General features: G+C 43.8%; 1 protein-coding gene across 2 annotated transcripts in view; it reads right to left on the bottom strand.

Moving 5' to 3' along the window:
* Nucleotides 1-677: 677 nt before the first annotated feature.
* The window catches only part of LOC112572798 (guanylate cyclase soluble subunit beta-2-like), a 30,371-nt gene continuing 12,729 nt past the window's right edge, over nucleotides 678-18,319 (bottom strand). The window contains exons 3-15 of one of the 2 annotated variants that reach the window (XM_025252686.1): nucleotides 15,644-15,717; nucleotides 14,815-14,916; nucleotides 13,985-14,168; nucleotides 12,813-12,889; nucleotides 10,642-10,841; nucleotides 9,858-10,146; nucleotides 9,250-9,264; nucleotides 5,770-5,944; nucleotides 5,312-5,457; nucleotides 4,658-4,806; nucleotides 4,094-4,240; nucleotides 3,628-3,782; nucleotides 678-3,346 (exon numbers count right to left, since the gene is read on the bottom strand). In XM_025252686.1, the coding sequence (XP_025108471.1) occupies nucleotides 2,839-3,346; nucleotides 3,628-3,782; nucleotides 4,094-4,240; nucleotides 4,658-4,806; nucleotides 5,312-5,457; nucleotides 5,770-5,944; nucleotides 9,250-9,264; nucleotides 9,858-10,146; nucleotides 10,642-10,841; nucleotides 12,813-12,889; nucleotides 13,985-14,168; nucleotides 14,815-14,899 (2,130 nt within the window). In that variant the 5' untranslated portion in view covers nucleotides 14,900-14,916; nucleotides 15,644-15,717 and the 3' untranslated portion in view covers nucleotides 678-2,838. The remainder of the gene's footprint in view (nucleotides 3,347-3,627; nucleotides 3,783-4,093; nucleotides 4,241-4,657; nucleotides 4,807-5,311; nucleotides 5,458-5,769; nucleotides 5,945-9,249; nucleotides 9,265-9,857; nucleotides 10,147-10,641; nucleotides 10,842-12,812; nucleotides 12,890-13,984; nucleotides 14,169-14,814; nucleotides 14,917-15,643; nucleotides 15,718-18,319) is intronic. The other variant, XM_025252687.1, reaches the window with a different exon arrangement.

Raw genomic sequence — 18,319 nt, 5'->3', positions numbered from 1 at the left:
CAAATAACTATCATCAGAAATAACTATATGCATCCAAAGTGAGTTGTAAAATTCTTGATGTATTTCGCGTCAGACCCGTGTCTTAGCAGACAGTTGGGGAGGCCGGCCACACCGAGGCTCACTCCCACTGTACCATTCCTTCCATATCGTTTCTACAGACTGCGAGAAGAGGTTTCATCATTCTCCATCAAACAAGTCATTTCGCACCATGCTATAATCTGTAGCCACCATTTCGCATAATTATAATCTGGTCTTTGGTCTCACTGTGAAGTGCCTGCCATCGCAATGTTTGAAAGTACCGATTGAAAATATTAATATATTCTGCTTGTTCAATGCTTCGTCAGATATGAACACTGAACTGGTCATTACTTCACGTGAACGGACTTGATGCAGTATCCGGGCGGTTACATATTGCCTTCATAATACATCGTTGTGTCGGTTTATGTGTGATCACTCTTAGTGTTAATAGGAAGGGTGATAGCTTTTGCCCGTTGAGCATTTATAACGCTTTTAAACAAATATTATTGGTATTATTGTTAATGTTGGGAAACTGTAAATTATAAATTATAAACTGGCTAAAACACATTAGGGAAGCCCCTTGACAGGTTATTTTATGCTGTGTGAAAGAGCGCGTAAAAATTAAATGTTAGGGAGCGCGGGAGTAACCGTGTGTGAAGTAAGCGAGTATGTGTGAATAAGTGTGTGTGTGTGTGTTTGAGCGAGTGAGATTTGGTCTAGTCTGCTGGTTCCAGCATCTGTAGCATTCAAAACGTGTAAAAGACTACGATGTTCCAGAGACTTGATTTTAATGAACTTTTGTTCGTTCGTTGTGGAGCGAGGGGCCTTGTGTAGCGGGAAAGCCCTTGTCGCTATTGCAGAGAAAATTTTTGATTTAGATTTAAACTCGGGATACAGGTGAATTGGACTTCTTTGACGCACAGGCTACCGCGGGTAGTCCGCAAGTTCTCCTTTTTTTTTTTTTTGGTCAGTCTCACTTTGGAGTAGCACTTTCTTTAAAATACAAAGTCGAACGGACTTTTTTAGGTGTAATTCACAGCCATTGAAGGGAGTGCGTAGAAAATTGGTAGTGCTTTCATCTGAAAAAGTAGAATGTGAATTCTATTTGTCCTTTTATTTATTCTATTTTTAAAGTAACTTTTTAACCTTGCCAGTAATAATTATGCACCTTCACCCACCAGTCAGCTAAACTAATTCCGAGTGGTATAAGGGGAGTAACCTACACTAATGAAAGAATGGAAAACTCAGAGGTGGTTTCCCCTGAATAAAACAATTTTACTTATAATTATAACAATAATAAAAGAAAAACGATGGAGGTATGGGGCCTATACAATCTAAAACAGGAGACAAGCTTACTTGTCGAGCCTTCCAGAAAACTTAAAAAAAGACCAGGATACCATTCTTGAGAGCGGTGGTAAAGGAGACGGCAAGAATAAAGATCATCTAACAATTATGTTACCAGAGGAATTGATCAGCATTTCATTGTGAAAATTTTATTTAATGTAGAAATACTAGTGGCTCTTTATGCTATAAGTATTCATTTTATGTTGCACAAATAATATATTTTGGAAAACATGAAAAGTTAAATTTTTTTTTTTGGATGTAGAAATGCCTCACAAATATTTTGCGACAGACTGGTAGTCTGTACTGGCAAAAATAAAAGATATAGTTAATAATTTGTCCCTTTAGTTGATATGATAGTTACGGTAATGGACAGAGAACTTATACACAAAGTATAAAGGTTTGGAACAGTTTCATATCAACACATCCGTAAAGTGAAAACATACAGGCAGTATATAATAAAAGTAAAGATTGATATGTTTGGAGGGCTACATATATGAATCTGATAGTTGATGACTCTTTCAAGCCTACAACAACAACAACAACAACAACAACAACAACAACAACAACAACAACAACAACAACAACAACAACAACAACAACAACAACTGTAAGGGTTATATATCCCCTCAAGGGTGAAGTCAACTGGAGGTAAAGGTGCTGTTGTGCCTGGTGTGCGAGCTCCAGTAGCTCCAAGCTCAAGCCATTCATTCATCATCCACCTTCTTATATTAATTAACAGACAATAACAACGAATTCACACTCAGACATAGAAAAAGGATGTGTGAGGGATGACACATACATGATCGTATCGCGTAAAAGAACTCTCTCTAGATATGTATATATGCACATATATACTCTGTGTATACACATATATTCTCCGGACACCTCTTAGCCTATTCTCACGAATAGCTTTTTGTCTTTTGTCTTTTTGTCTCACTAGAAGAGTGAATTCTTCATACGAAAAACAGTTGTCAAGGAAACTACAAGAAGAAATTAAAGTAATAATTATTTTTCTGTTGTACGCTGTACCCATCAGAGAAGACATCGATAGCCGGTCTGGAGAAGGGCATAATTCTTATGTGCTTTGATCAGGCTAGAGTTCGCACACACAGTTCATAGTTGCATAATTTGAAATTATTGTAATCTGCATGAGTAAATATTATGATGAGAAAACGAATCCGTCAGAACTCAGTTAATGAAGATACATATTTTCACACGTATTTTCTATATTTGTCTGTTGTCTACAGCATGTGATATTTCGCACGGTGATAATTACATTCTTGGCTACCCAGCAACATATTCGTGTACCTCTCCCAGGACGCTTACAGTAGACTTGTGCTGAAGGTTGGGTTACAACCGAACCGGAAGTTTCACATCGCTAAAGAACCAGTCACAAAGCGCTGAACGTTTCCTAGTACAGTTACATAACAACGAAGCTGGACACACGCCTGTTGTCTCCAGTTTTGCACAAAGACATCAGAGAAGAAGGCAGGTCCTGCTGCTCCTGCTTTGTGGGTGATCCGAAACTTCGGGTGGTTGCGTGACTTCACAAAGCTGGGCACCCGTTTCCGCTCTCATCGTCAGCAGGTCTGTGGAGTCAGCGAGAAATGAGTAGTCCGGCTTCACCATGCGCACCTGACTTCCGTTCCCAGCGTTCTCCGCGCTTTCATGCAGCCCCGAGCCACTTCCGTTCAAGTGGGTGGACTGCTTGGCCGCCTCGTCCAGCTGAATCTCGCTGCCGTCACCGCTCTCGCGCGGGTGCTTGTGGTCGCCCTCCTCCACGTCGTCGTCCGGGTACAGGTCGCCCGTGTCGTCGAGGATCAGGTCGCTGTCTGTCAGAACCGGGTGGCCAGTGAAGGAATCACTGGGCTCCAGAACATCGCGTTCGCCGTCGCTAATGAGGAAATGGGTCACCATGCGACCTTTGCCCTTAATGTCGACTTCACCTCGACGCTTAAACGTAAAGCCAATGTTCTTCAAGGACCTGGAAACGCACACGCACACGCAAACAAATAGTCATACTTATGTTTGCCGTACTGTCCACAGAATATGGCTAGTACTCTAAATGTTCATTAAACACGTAGCCACTACAACCGTACCCACTTTCTCTACGAAGGGCTCATTTAATTAAGAATTCCCTGTTATATGAACAATTCAGTGTGAGTTCGGAAGTTTTGAGTGCCAAGAGATTTCATAGTATTGAGTATTATGTGAAATGTGTGTTGGGAACAACGTGACCAGACCTAGACACACGTGACCACTCACCGGAAGGTGGCGGGACTGAGGTGGATTCGGCCGGGTATGCCGTGACTCTCCATGCGGGAAGCGGTGTTGACGGTGTCGCCAAACAGACAGTAGCGTGGCATCTTGACCCCCACCACACCCGCCATCACGGGCCCTGTGTGGATGCCCACCCGGATCTGAAAACAACTTACATTGTCAGCAGACAGCTTTGGGGTGGAAGTGGCGAGTGTCGTCATAGAATCATGTAAGTGCCTGAGAGTGTCGTAGCAGAAGATTGAGAAAAGTTTGAAGGAAATTCTTATTGCGTTTATAGTTCTGAGGCAGGACATGTGTTTTGATTTGTTATGAGTGAGGGAGTGAGAAGAGAGGAAAAGAATGCTAATTCTTGATTCTATTTATAAAAATGAGAAAGAAATAGAGGGGTGTGGTAGAGAACGCATAAGACGGGTTGATCTTGTAACACTGAGAATGACAACCGTCAACAGACCTGCAGCGGCTTGCCGGTGGCTGGTGACGTCACCTGAGCGGCCTCACCCACGATGTCAATGGCGAAGCGAGCCACTCTTTGAGCGTGGTCCTTGGTGCGCTCAGGCACTCCGCTCACCACCATGTAGGCGTCACCAATCGTCTCTACCTGCATCATCATCATCATCAATCAATCAATCAATCGTCGTCATCATCATCATCAATGCTAGACCGATCACGTTAAACAAACAATAATGTCGTCACTGTATCAAGCATCAAAACCAGTTGCTCAAGGGAGACAACAAAATATTGGATTAAGCGACGATTGATCAATAGTCTCCCCTGTTACCGCGTAATATGCTTCTGATGGAGTTAAAATTTCTGTGATGTAAGGAAAGATTAGATTAAATAGGTTACAGGGATTAGCGACGAGCAGACCACAGGCAGTCATTTTGCGATATAAAGAAGAGAAAGAAGACTTAAAGGACAACAAGAATTTTCTCTCTCACTTCAAGACGAGGCTGTCGCTGGCAGACGTGTTACACCTGCGGATGTGGAAAAGCCTGTCAGCAGCCAGGTGACTCACCTTGTACACGTCCCACCTGGTGGTGGCGTTGTCAAAGCGCAGGTACATGTCGTTGAGCATATTGACGATCTTCTCCGGCGGACAGGCGGCAGCGATGTTGGTGAAGGTGACCACATCGCTGAACATGATGGTGGCGCGCTGAAAGGTCTCTGACGTCACAAACAAGATGGCGATGATCACGTGAACAACGGATCGAGTCAAATAAATTACAACAGGCATCGATACTTTAGACAACAGGCTTAGGACCGTCCATAATTCATCCCATCCCTTGCGATAACGCTGACAGTCGACAAACACCAACAAGTAGATAGCACTAACAGTAAACACCACTGACAATAAACAACACCAACAAGTAGATAGAACTAATAGTAAACACCACTGACAATAAACAACACCAACAAGTAGATAGCACTGACACCGGGGGGCATTTTGCAAGGGCAGACGGACAGGTACACTATCTCCATCCTCTCCCATCCCCAGCGATGTTACATGCTGACTGATAATCTTAAGGCACGTCGGTCGCACACGAGCGGTAAGTATACAGTAGAAAATAGACGACCACGTCGTCTACAGCTACAACAATCAAAACAGCAAACAAGCAAGCAACAGAGGAGCAGCTGCCAGGGACTTCAAGGGACGATAAGCGCGTCTCACCAGCGTCCACCTTCTCGCCGTTCTTGAGTTTGCCGGCCACCTTGGGTGGCAGCATCTGATGCAGCAGCTGCTCCGTCTTGCGTCTCTCCTGCTCCAGCGCCTTCGACGTCCGCTTCAGCTCCGCAGTCGTCAGGTCCAGAGTGCGCCTAGTGCAGCAGGCAGACAAGAAGGCTCAGAGATTTGTTTACTAGAACAGATCAGCTTATCTCCCATTTGTGACACAGACATATGTAACCAACATTTATTGCTCGCTGTCCGTAACACATGGCGGTTATCAATATATTTCTATATTCATACAAAACCAGAACCCACAAACAAGCAATTCTCCTAATGAAAAAAAACCACACACACAAAAAAAACAAAAAAAACCCCAAAAAAACAAAACAAAACAAAAAACCCAAACAAACAAACAAACAAACAAACAAACAAACAAAAAAAAAAAAACCGCCGAAGCTCACGTGATTCCGATTTCTGCTGCCCTTTGCTCGTAGAGAAGGATTATCTCCCTTGTGACATCAAAGAGCGGAATGTCGGCCATACACAAGTCCATTTCTTTCATCTCCTTCAGTGACGTAATTAACGGCGAGCCGATGTACATCATGCGGTTGAGGTCCTCCAGCCACATCATCTGACCTGTGCCATGACGTCAGACTGTCAGCCACGCGCGGTGGGCAGGTGTCAAGGGGGAGCAGGGGGAGAACAAGGGCGGTCATTACGACCCCTACATCAATCAACTTCACCTTGCAGTTAGCAGCAGTGTGAGCTGTCAAAAAATATATTCTAGAAAATTGTTCTTAGACTAACATTGCCGAGATCATTACCGGCAGAAGATACAGATGCGCCTGTTCGTCGGGAGGAATAACTCGGTATCACGACCACAAAAAACTAGAAAGGATTAATGTTTAGAACCTGAGCTACACAATCAATATTAGATACAGAACTTCATCAAAATTAAGAATGCATTATTTATTTGCTATTGTTTGTGATGTTTTAAAAATTTGATATTTCAACTTTGCTGATAGTCTCCAGTTGAAAAATGAAGAGGCAGGCGACAGAGAGATGAAAACATTGTTGGAAAACCCTGGGGCACTGTAAACATGATTAACAATCAACAAAGCGTCAACAGGCACCAGTGGACCGTAGCTGGACTGCCACTGGACTACAAAAGGACTGCAAACTGGCGAAGCTAGTCTCACTGACATCTTCAACATTTGAAAACATCAGGACACGCTTCAGTGATGTCCAAACCTGAGTGCGGACACAAAGCCGAGGACGTACAGTTCCTTGTGAAAGACTTGGCAAGGACTGCGAGAGGCAGGAAGTGTAGGGCACTTAAAATATAAAATATCATTTAACTGAGTATCTAATTAGGCACCAAGATATATATTTAATTATGCAAGGACAGCTCCTCTCCTCCCCCCCACACACCTTTAATGACATATTTTCATTCTTTTCTCCACACGACACCACAAAGCTGTGAGAGGGGTCAAGGTCAGGGTTAACAGTACAAACATGAAGAAACACATACAGAGGTTGTTACCTGGCGTTGCTAGGCAATGGAATGGCAAGCAGGGAGGAGCGTTACAAACACGAAAATAGAAGTCTTTGAGAAACTTCACACTGTGTAAGGGTGAAGTGTTCAAATAGATAATTAAAACTTTAAATAACACCGTAACCAAGAGCACACCTACTTTAATCTAAGAATGTTACTTTAGGGTGCAATCAGAAAGCTCTCACCATCAGTTCTCGTACATGAGATAATTCAGAGATTAATGCCACCCATCTTCTAATTGTTGCTTCAAGTATGATGGGCCTGAGCACTATTGGAACTCATGAACCAGTAAGCTGTTTAAAATAATATTCTGACAATGCAAAAACTACAGCCTGTTACAAACAGACCCCAACAAATAAAAATACTCGCAAATAAAAATACTTACTCCTCAAGGGAGGTTAAATCTGACAAGAAACAATAGATATTCTTCTTTACGAACTATGGCTTTCTTTTCTTATTGTCAGTGTTAAGAACCAGGTATTTCTCATGAAATCAATCTCTAATATAAAAAAGTTGATGATGATGATGATGATGATGATGATGATGATAATAATGATAATAATAATATTTTCCCCACTGTCATCTTGAACACTTCCTGTCCTTTTTGTGTTAGTCGTTGGGTGTACCCCCCTGTCATAAAAGGAAAACTAACTTAACCGATGCCTTTTTAAGCAAATGAAAGATATGTTCAAGATATATAAACACTTGAAAGCAGCATCAAATCTGTTTAAAACACAGCTTGTTACTGTCGTTTTGCAATAAGCAATAGAAATTGTAGAGTAGACAAGCTGCACTTAAAAGCGAGGCCAAGAGACACAAAGCCACCACTTGATGTGCACTTCAAGCTCATATTGACATTTAACTCAGGCTCATATCTACATGTTTATGTCAAGCGAATGAACCCCCAAAGCAGCAGCTTGGTGCAAAAGTGTATAAAGATGTAAAGTAAAAGAAGATAGGAACAGGTAAGACTTATTCTTTATCATCCTTTTCTTATTGTCAGGAATTTTTACAGTCAGGGTTTGTGACAGTGACGTTTCTTACTCTCAAGGTTTGTAACATCATCTAACCCTAACCCTGCTCTCAAGGTTTGTAACAGCCCGATTACAGAATGATTATGTGTCTTTGCATGTGTGACATGTGTAAAATGTGTTTTTCTGTTCACGTGTCAAATTGTAATGCTGATTGATGAGAGTGGGAAACAGATGATCCACAATGAACACGTTTACTGTCTCATACACAAGAACTCATGCGTTATCAACTTAATCCTCTTAACACACACACAACACACACACACACACACACACACACACACACACACACACACACACACACACACACACACACACACACACACACACACACACACACACACACACACACACACACACACACACACACACACACACACACACACACACACACACACACACACACACACACACACACACAACTATTCTGGCATGTCCAACATTTTCACCAGATCACACAACGTGAAATTAATGTCGCGGTGAAAGAACCCCAAACGCTGAGGAACTACAAAGGCGAGAGTTGCTGGAGGATCTATCTATCTATATCTATATATAGCATTTGTTACCTAATATAGAACATTACGTCAGACACAACACGATCTAATGTCGTCATACGCAATAAAACACCTTTACACTTAATGACGTCATGCACAAGATGTGCGGGAGGCATATGACGTCACGCACAGCCAGACGACAGGAGGTGAAGCACAAGATGGCGACTTCAGCTCAAGCAGACCGACTGTTACCGACACAAAGCAAGGTCTCCAGACAACATCGTTAGAGACAACACAGTGGAGGGCGTTGTTGTTACAAATAAATTATCTTAACCGTCGTGGCCTTTCCCGGCATTCCCGGCGAAAGGATTTGTGGGCGCCGCGATCTCCAGTCTGTATACAAAAGCTGTAAGCAAAATCCAAATGTCCTTCAAATGAAGAAAAAACTTCCTTTGGAGCAAATAAACTTGTTAACAGAACCCTCGATGATGGGTTCGAACACAAATGGTTCAAAGTGCGAGACGCACGTGTGGTAAGAACCGTTACCTCCCGTGAGGTGTGGAGCTCTAGGGAGGCTTTCATTTTCTCGGGTAAAAAGGTTTGCAGGGGAATAACATCCATCATATTAGGGGAGGCAAAAGAGGGAATAGGCTACAAGATCAAACGTCAGACACAAGGTGGACTACACGACTCAGAATCAGGAGGAGACAGATGGGGGGACGGGGGATGGAGGAGACGGGAAGACGGGAGGGTGGAAGCTAAAGCGGCGAATATTAAGCGAGGGTTAGTCGAGAGCCGCGGGAAGCAGGACAAAGCGATGGACTTCACCAGTCTGGTGAGTCTGTCAGTAGTTGAACTTACCCTTCATAACATATTCTGAAACAATAATAGGAAGAGTAAAACAAATATGGAGAATGCTGCTCGGTAATGAGCAGAAGACACAACTTCACCAACACTATAAACAAATGTACCGACAATATACTGTGGCACAGAAGATACAGGTTCACTGTAAAATACCTTCAAGTCACGAGGGTCGTCACACGATGACCTGCTGACTACAAAATCATTCATTTTAGAGAAGGTGAAAAGTGATGAGAATATATTACTGATTTTTTCCCCCCTAAAACAGATCGTTCAGGTTTTGTTTAATTTACAATTCGTCAATTACAAAGACTTTTTCGGTTGAGATCAGTGGCAGGGAGATAACTCCATTGCCAGCGTCAAGGGCACATCACCGGGGACTGTCACGAGGGCTCATCGTGCCCGCAGTTTCCTCAAAGTCCTGACTGCCGCAGGACGCCAAGACAGTATCACTTGTCGTGTTTACTGACTTCACAACTGAATCACAATCACTTTTACTTTGGGATTATCCTGTTCATAACGTATCCGTATTTATTCAATGTTACTTTGCATCATACACAAATAATATAACAACCAAAACAACCTGTCCAGTCTTGACCTCTCCTTACCTTTCATGCTCAAGGACGTCCCCTTGCCGTCTTTGGGGAGGACAGCGAGAACGAATATGGAGTTGATGAAGTGCCTGATGTTGGCTAAGGTCAAGGACATGCGTGGATATATGACCCGGAAGGCGTCCGACATCAGGGGCGACTTATCGAGAGGAACACCCAGCATGCTCTCGAGAATGTCGCCGCATTGCAGGATGATGAGATTCTCGTCGAAGGTCACGTGGTACGGGAACATTTCACAGAAAAGGTCTCCAGAGAGCGACATCTTTTCTCGAGGTTTGTGTCCGAGCTGCGACAGAGAGAGAGAGAAAGGACGTGACACAATGGGTGACAGAGACAAAGACACTCACACAGTGGACATGACACAATGGGTGACAGAGACAGAGATACTCACACAGTGGACACGACACAATGGGTGACAGAGACAGAGACACTCACACAGTGGACATGACACAGTGGGTGACAGAGACAGAGACACTCACACAGTGGACATGACAAGTCTCAATTTCACACAAAAGAATATTTTTGTCCAATTTTGAATCATTTCTTTACAACACAAAGTTCTTTATTATCAAAACTTTTTCTCCTCATCTTTGATGAAGTCTTGACTACGTCACAAATATAATTTTGTTTATTTTGTTACAGTCTGCAGATGGCACCAAGTTCCAGCCATCTTGGAATAAAACAGGAAAGAGTGATCTGGAGTGATGGATGGACAGTAAGAGAGACCAACTGCCAAGCACACAGGAGGAACACGTTTACCTGACATTAACATCGCTCCTACCTGAGAGACTCTCCGTTCCGCATGTGAGACAACAGTGGCGCCACCTGTTGCTTCTCGGCGACCCGTGTCGTCCAGGAAATGGACGATGAAGACGCTGTGCTCCTGGCTCCGCCCACCGCCGAGGTCGTTCTGCTCCGTGGACACCAGCTCCAGGCGCACGCTCTGGTTGAAGATCTCGCTACCCACAGCTCGCAGAACACCTGCCACAGGTAAGCACACGACTTGGTGTGGAGGCACACCTGACACACCTGACACACCTGAACCCGACACACCTGACACACCTGACACACCTGACACACACATACACACAGCCTATGTCTGCTGTTTAATATATATGTGTGTGTGTGTATGTGTGTGTATGTGTGTGTATGTGTATGTGTGTGTGTATGTGTGTGTATATGTGTGTGTATGTGTGTGTGTGTATGTATGTGTATGTGTGTGTATGTGTGTGTGTGTGTGTATGTGTGTGTGTATGTGTATGTGTGTATGTGTGTATGTGTGTATGTGTGTATGTGTGTATGTGTGTATGTGTGTGTGTGTATGTGTACATGTGTATGTGATGTGTGTGTGTATGTGTATGTGTATGTGTGTGTATGTGTATGTGTGTGTGTATGTGTGTGTATGTGTGTGTGTGTCAAGATATACTCAACAGTGATCAGTCTTCATGACGTGTCGACATCAGTGTTTCTACCCATGAGTCTGAGAATTTCCCGTTAGTGCAACAAGTAATTCAAAGTCTCAGTAAGATCAGGTGGAATGTGCTGACGTGGACATCTGTGTAATCCCCTTACAAGACTTTGGTCCCGAGGCTTAGCGATGCTGTTGCCAGTGTAAACTCTTCGCTAGCTACTGGACATTCGTGATGCTGTCGTCAGTATGTGGGTTAGTTACTTATTCAAGAATTGGGTCAGGTCAGTTGGCTGTCAGGTCTGTCTCCAGTCTGGTTTCTGGATCAGGTGTCGGTGTATGTTCACAGGTCAGTCAGGGAATGAATTGTAAACATTGTGCAAGTGTCCATACCACTCCTGTAGAGAAATTAAGTTAGGTCTTGGAGGTTTCTTCAGTGATGATTGAATAATCTTCTAGAACTCTTTAAGGTCATGAATGGTGTCTTTTGAAATCATTGATGTGTTATGATTCTGTAATTTTAATTTGTAACAGACATTTATATTCCTTTCTTTTCTCTAAACACTCACTTCTATCTGTGTTAATTTTAATGGGTTTATGGAAAGTTTTTAAGCTTCTACGGAAAACTTTTTGGCTTTCTTTACATTCTGGATCAAAGCAGGATTTTTTCTTGTTAGTTTTAAAGTAAACAGTTTTTCAGACAAGAACCGTGGAATTCCAAGCTTTTGCCAAATTAATATAATTACTTATGAAGTCCTCAGCCTCTCTAAACAGTTGCTGACACCATCTGACACTAGCCAGGCTTGAAACTCGGCAGAGTTTCATTAGTCCACAAATTTATTATCTTGAAAATTTGCACTCCACCTGTTAGTTTTGAGACACTGCGAATAAACAACTCAACAGCAGGTGTTTAGGTCTGGATATGAGGCTAGGACACGTGCATCTACTTCTACCTTTTGACATCAGCAAATATCGGGTAGCACCACCCTGTTTCTGAGATATGTAAGATCATGACAAGAGCTGCCGCAAATAAGGTCAAAGGACACGACGAAATCAAAATCATTGCGAACTTGCAAAGTATATTATATATATTTTATATACATATATATACATACATCAAATGAATTCATTTTCTGGTCTGGTCAGTTGCTTGATTGGCATTCCACACTACCTTCTAGTTTCTCACTTAACGGATGTGTGGAAAGTCTACAGAGTAAAGTTAACTTGTTGCTTCTGGTTCTTTCTTTAAAGTCAGCAAACAGAATAAAGGACATTTTCCTGGGATTTGTTGTCAGTTGTTGGTCATCGTGCTTAACGGCAACAGAGTAGCGGAAACGGAACTCAGTGTTCACACTGTCACGTGTGATGACTGTCTGTCTGCATGACTTTTTTTCTGTCTGCCCCGCCTGTCTATATGTCTACCTGCCTACCTTGTCTGTCTGTCTACCTGCCTACCTTCTCTGTTTGTGTGTCTGTCTGTCTGCCTATCTTGTCTGTTCGTGTGTCTACCTGCCTACCTTGTTTGTGTTTCGATGTCGACTTACCCTTGACGATGTCGGACAGACCGTGGCGACAGCTGTAGTAATGAAGTGTCAGAGTGCCGTCAGGGTTGGACAGACATCTGTCTCAGAATAAAACAGATGGCATCAACAATCAACAATAAAGTTTTCAATTACTTAAGGAACTGTTTATTAATCAGAAAAATCAGAAAAGTAGAATAGGTAGGACAGGTAGGTAGTGGTTGCCTCTGACAGGAAGGTCAAGTTTATCTGACTCCAGGTGAAGACAGACGGAGGGCAATGGAGGGCCTGGGAGCGGGAGGCCACACAAACAGTCGGCGTGAGTGGAGGACAAGAGCCAGTGAGTCCATTAGGTGGACACGAGCTCAGGGCGAGGGACCAGGAGCCATTGAGCAAACTGTCAAGCAGACCTGCCAGTCGTGACAAACACTCACGTGCTCGCCTCTCATGCATGCATAATCTGCCGGCCACACGCACCACACATTAGTGAGAAGAATGCCGAGGTTTGCCAAATGCACAAAGAATAATGCAAACATCTGACTGTACTTAAGTTACAAAGGTCTGAAGCCCGAGTAATGATCCTCCACTCGTCCTAACGCTCTCAAACACCAAAAGCCACTTTTGCTTCATTAAATCCGCGAGAAAAACAGAATTGAAAAGTGGAAAAAATGTGATTGGATGGATTGTATCTCATTATGTGGCCTCGTATTTCATGATGTCAACGAGTTGGTCGTTGTGTGGGTTTAACTTGGCAGTGGCAGCTCCTCCCTACTTCCACCCAAGCATGTCTCCATGCTGCCCACCCGGCCAGCTACCCGTATTTCATTGCACACAGCCATAAACCAATCAAATGCTTATTGATTAACCTCGGCTGAGCGTTGCCTTGGAAAACAGGAAATCAGGAGGAAAAACTAAACAATAAAAGTGAAGAGATTAGACGCTACAAATGAGAAACAAGAAATAAAAAAAAGACAGCAAAGAAGTACAAAGGAAGGCAAAAAGAAAGAAGAAAGGAACAAAAAAGAGGAGGGTGAAGGAGAGAAAGAATAAAGAAGTGTAGGTTAAAAGAAAGACGCAGTAGTTGAAGTGTCATGGGGGGGGGCCTGAAGGTGAAGCTGGCGAGGACGACAGACATGTGTTGTGTCCTCCGAGAGGGAAGGGGAAAGAGATGATGATGGCGATAAAGGTGTTCTGACCTGAAAGAGGGCGCCACCAGTTTGTCGTAGGTGAGGGTCAGCAGCGCGTGCAGGGAGTCGAGGTTCTGGATGAAGGACTTCATGTCGCGCCCCAGGGTGCGCAGCATGTTGTCGTAGCCGTTCTGCAGGCAGTGCTTCAGGAAGAAGTCGCCGAACGCCTCCAGCACCGTGTTCAGCGGCAGGTCTGCAGCATTGGACATCATCATCATCATCATCATCATCATCATCATCGTCGTCGTCGTCGTTGTCGTCGTCGTCGTCGTTGTCGTCAGTCATTTGCAGACTTCCAGCTCTTTCATGCACATTTAGACAGGTGTGTCAACATGTAGGTGTGATAAGAATGCCGCATCGAGTGCTGTTCTCTGCTGGTCATGACGTCACCTGGGTCAAAGGTCACGTACAAAGAAATCGCCGCTGATCTGTTTTTGTCAGAACACATTAAAGCACACCTGTCCAAAGGATCCTGTCAGATGTATTATTTTGAATCTGTTTTTTTCCAAATTAAACTGAACGGAAGATAACACTGACCGTTGTACTGAGGCTCGTCTGCTACTGATGACGCACTAGGAGAGAGAGGAGACAGTCCAGCAGGGTTTTGTTCTGTCAAAGCTTTTCTCCCTGATACTCAGGTAGCTAGGTATAGGCATGTCTAGGTAGCTAGGTATAGGTCGATATCAGTATTTGTGTGTCTCTCTATTTTACTCTCTCTGTCCTGTTTAATTGTGTGTCTTTCTCACTCTCTCTCTGTCTCCGTGTCGTCTGTGTGGTTGTTTGCTTCGGGAAGAATGGTAGAGACATGGAGGCGAGAATGGCGACTGAGCTGTACTCACTGAGACATTTGCTGGCGGCCATGATGAGGCCGACCGTTATTTCATCACCGAAGTAATCAAACTGAAGAAAGTGATCCAACCTCATTCATTTTCACTTCCTCCCTGGAGAACAATCCATGATCACAAAAGATGTGAAATGCAGATGTCAATAGGTTTCCACAGAAAGAGGAGGATAAAAGAAATACTAAAATGTGGAAATAAGACATGTAACGATGTTTCTGAACTACTGCGAGAAGATCTGTAAGTATCACTAGCTTACTGTCAGAATAGAGAGGTTGTTGTGTTTACTGCTGTTTGATGTTTATGTTATGTGGCTGTTGAGTGAGTGGGGAAACCCTAATTTCTACAAACTAAAAATAAAAACAAAAACGAAACAACGAATAAATGAATATTTTTTATACATTATTTCTATATTATTGACTTTTATGACAATTTCTCTTGATGGTGTTGTTAGAAAGGATATTTTTATTGTTAGAGATTTGTACAGACGACTTTACAGCTGGATTGTTTATTGATGATGTTTTGATTGTACATGCAAGGACGCCGCTAAGGAGTTGTAGCAACACGGCCATCGAAGCAGTTCAAAATGGAACAAAAGAAGCTGTAAAGAAGAAAACAAAGGCCTAAAAAGCAAGAGAAAGAAAGTGATCTGTTTATTTTCTCTCAAAAGCCAAAAGAAAAATAAAAGTAATACTAAACTGAAAAGGCGAACAAGAGAAAATAAGAAGAAAAATAACAGTAATGAAAAGACGCTCAAATAAACAAATAAAAAAAGGAATAAATAAATAAAGGAATAAATAAAGGAATAAAATGAAAGAAACGAACTTACAGAATTCTTTCCCACGATTCTTGTCCAAAGCTTGAAGTGACGAGGTCTTTGATGACGACGTGTATGTGTCCGTACTACAACATGTCACAAGGTGTGAGGTGTGTACAAACAATCACTGGCATGTGACCACGTATAGTTAGATAAACATACTGTGTGTCAGATGTCAAACAACACAACAACACAACAACACACAATGCCCAAAGGCGTGTCACGTGCCTGTCACATCATCAACACATGTCGAAGGCGTGTCTGAGGTCTAACGAGGCGATTAGGGAATCAAAGGCGTGTCGGATGTCTGACAAAGTGCGTGAACCCGACACAAAGTAGCAAAGTGTTCACAGCAAAGTGTTCACATGGTGAGCTGGGTAGTGAACACAGTAGACTGAGTTGTCACATGTCCAACACAACAATTTACTGTCGACGGTCAGTTGAGTCCGACACCATGACACACTTCCGCCACCTGCACAAGGACTGACGTCACAGCTGCCATGTTCAGGTCAGAGGTCTGCACAGAGAAAACTTGTCTTTGTCGTCGTCTTTGTCTAATATGTTTACTCTTCTGTCTAATTATCTGCCTATCCGTCTGTTTGTCAGTGCGTTCATCCGACCACCCGCCTGCCTACTCGTGATTTGTTATTTGTCTGTTTGTATACCTGTCTGTGTATCTTTGTCTAGTCTATCTTTCCATTCCTGTCTATCTGTTCATCATGCCGTCACGTGACACTGGCATTTCAACTTCCATCTTGCTGATGCAAGGCGTCTACTCAATGAGTACATTAATCATCAGTTTTATTTTGTAAAACTTTTAGTCATGAGATTAGGTATTGACAACTGACGACATCGGGTAGAAAACATTTCGTGTACAAAGGTAAAGGTCGCCACATAACCTTTCCAGGTGGTTGGGAGAGTGTGTGGGAGGTGTTCGAGTCCCCACATTTCTGGGGGTTACCTTACGTGAGGGTGCTGTCCACCTCCTCCCCCTCCCTGCCTCGCCTTCCCCAATTCTGCAAGGAGTCAGGTACCCGTTCCCGCCACCTGGGTGGACTGGGGGAAGTTTGCTGCGCTCACCGGGCTTTGAACCAGCGCGCTCTCAGGTCGGACGCTAGCGCTGTAACCACTGCGCACACAGCCCACAGCCAGGAAGTACGTTCACATGTGAAGGAACAAGCGAGCGAAGGATCGACACAGAGAAAAATAAAATGTAGGAGAAGACATTCGGATCAGTCCTCATGGCAACTGAGTGACAGAATGACGACGACGGACGACAACGACATCATCAACTACTTGCCGACCCATCATCTGTCAACAGAGGTTTCAGCGGCAACCAAACTCCGAGAGGATTTCTGTCTCAATCTGGAGAAAGTAAAGCAAATCAGTAAAAAACACAAGCTTGCACAGTAGCGAGCCCGTGAAAACAAACAGACTTACTGTGACTGGAGCTCGGCAAGTGTGTGGTGAGACTAGTGCCAGTGTACACTACTCACTACTCACGCCTCTACTCTGTACTCAAGTCCTGCGGACATCCCCGCTCCTCGCAAAGCTCATTAGAGCATTACACTCGTCCTAACTACTGCAAGTGTGAAGAGCACTCATTAGGGGGACGCACAAGGTAAATACAGTTTCTCTTTGATCCTAGATTTGGTGGCTGGAGGAAGCAGACAGAACGAATAAACTGACTAATAAACCGTTGAGTTGCTGAGTGTCATAAGGCTAAACTCAAACACCGAGGCGTTAGTTCTAAAGACAGACTTTGCTGTCGGGGCCCGGACACATCTGACTGTAAGATGGCGGACACTACACCAGGGTGCACACCCTCTCATGTCTGCCGCGACAGTGGGTAGCCCCTGTCATTTCTTGTTAATTAATATGATGCTGGAGTAGTCAGGTCAAAGGTCGTGCCAGTCGGTGCTCAGACGGACATCACGAACTCTCAGGACCACAGGTGTCCAGCACCACACAGATGGAAAAAACCCGGATGTCATTGACAAGCGTGGACGTAGTGCAGGTTGCCCGTGCAAGAACCCTGGGGAGCGATGTTGAGACTCATTGAGTCCCCCTCCCACCTGTTGATGAGGCCAACAAGAGGAAACACGTGACTGACAGTCCGGGTGTTTGTTGGAAGCTGTGCAGACAGCGATTCTCCATTCGCCGCGGACACCCAGTGAAGTGTGTCGGGTACATGTAGGGACATCCAGTGAAGTGTGTCGGGTACATGTACGCACATCCAGTGAAGTGTGTCGGGTACATGTACAGACATCCAGTGAAGTGTGTCGGGTACATGTGAGGACTGAGCAACATGGCGATGTCATCAAACACAGAGCTGCACTGGCTCATCAAGATGTGACAATAATAAACACACGTCAATCGTGTGTAGAAACTAGGCACGTGCGCAAACATACATACAGGCATACATACTGTCTCAACACACACACACACTATTACTACAACTACAGTCAAATCTCCCTACTATGCCACCCCTCTACTATGCCACTCTCGGTATTATGCCACTTTTGCTCGGTCCCGACTATAAATTCAATGTAAAAAAAAATTTACTATGCCACCCCTACTCTCCCTACTATGCCACTTTTGTGTGACTGTTAAAAGGCACAAGTTGTGAAATTCCGCGCAGTGCTCGACTATTATACTGTATGGTAGTGTGGGACATCGCAGTTAGTG

This window comes from Pomacea canaliculata, linkage group LG9, assembly GCF_003073045.1.
Source record: "Pomacea canaliculata isolate SZHN2017 linkage group LG9, ASM307304v1, whole genome shotgun sequence".
Taxonomy (NCBI): domain Eukaryota; kingdom Metazoa; phylum Mollusca; class Gastropoda; order Architaenioglossa; family Ampullariidae; genus Pomacea; species Pomacea canaliculata.
Note: the sequence above shows the minus strand (reverse complement) of the source record. Positions and strands in the feature narration are given on the sequence as shown.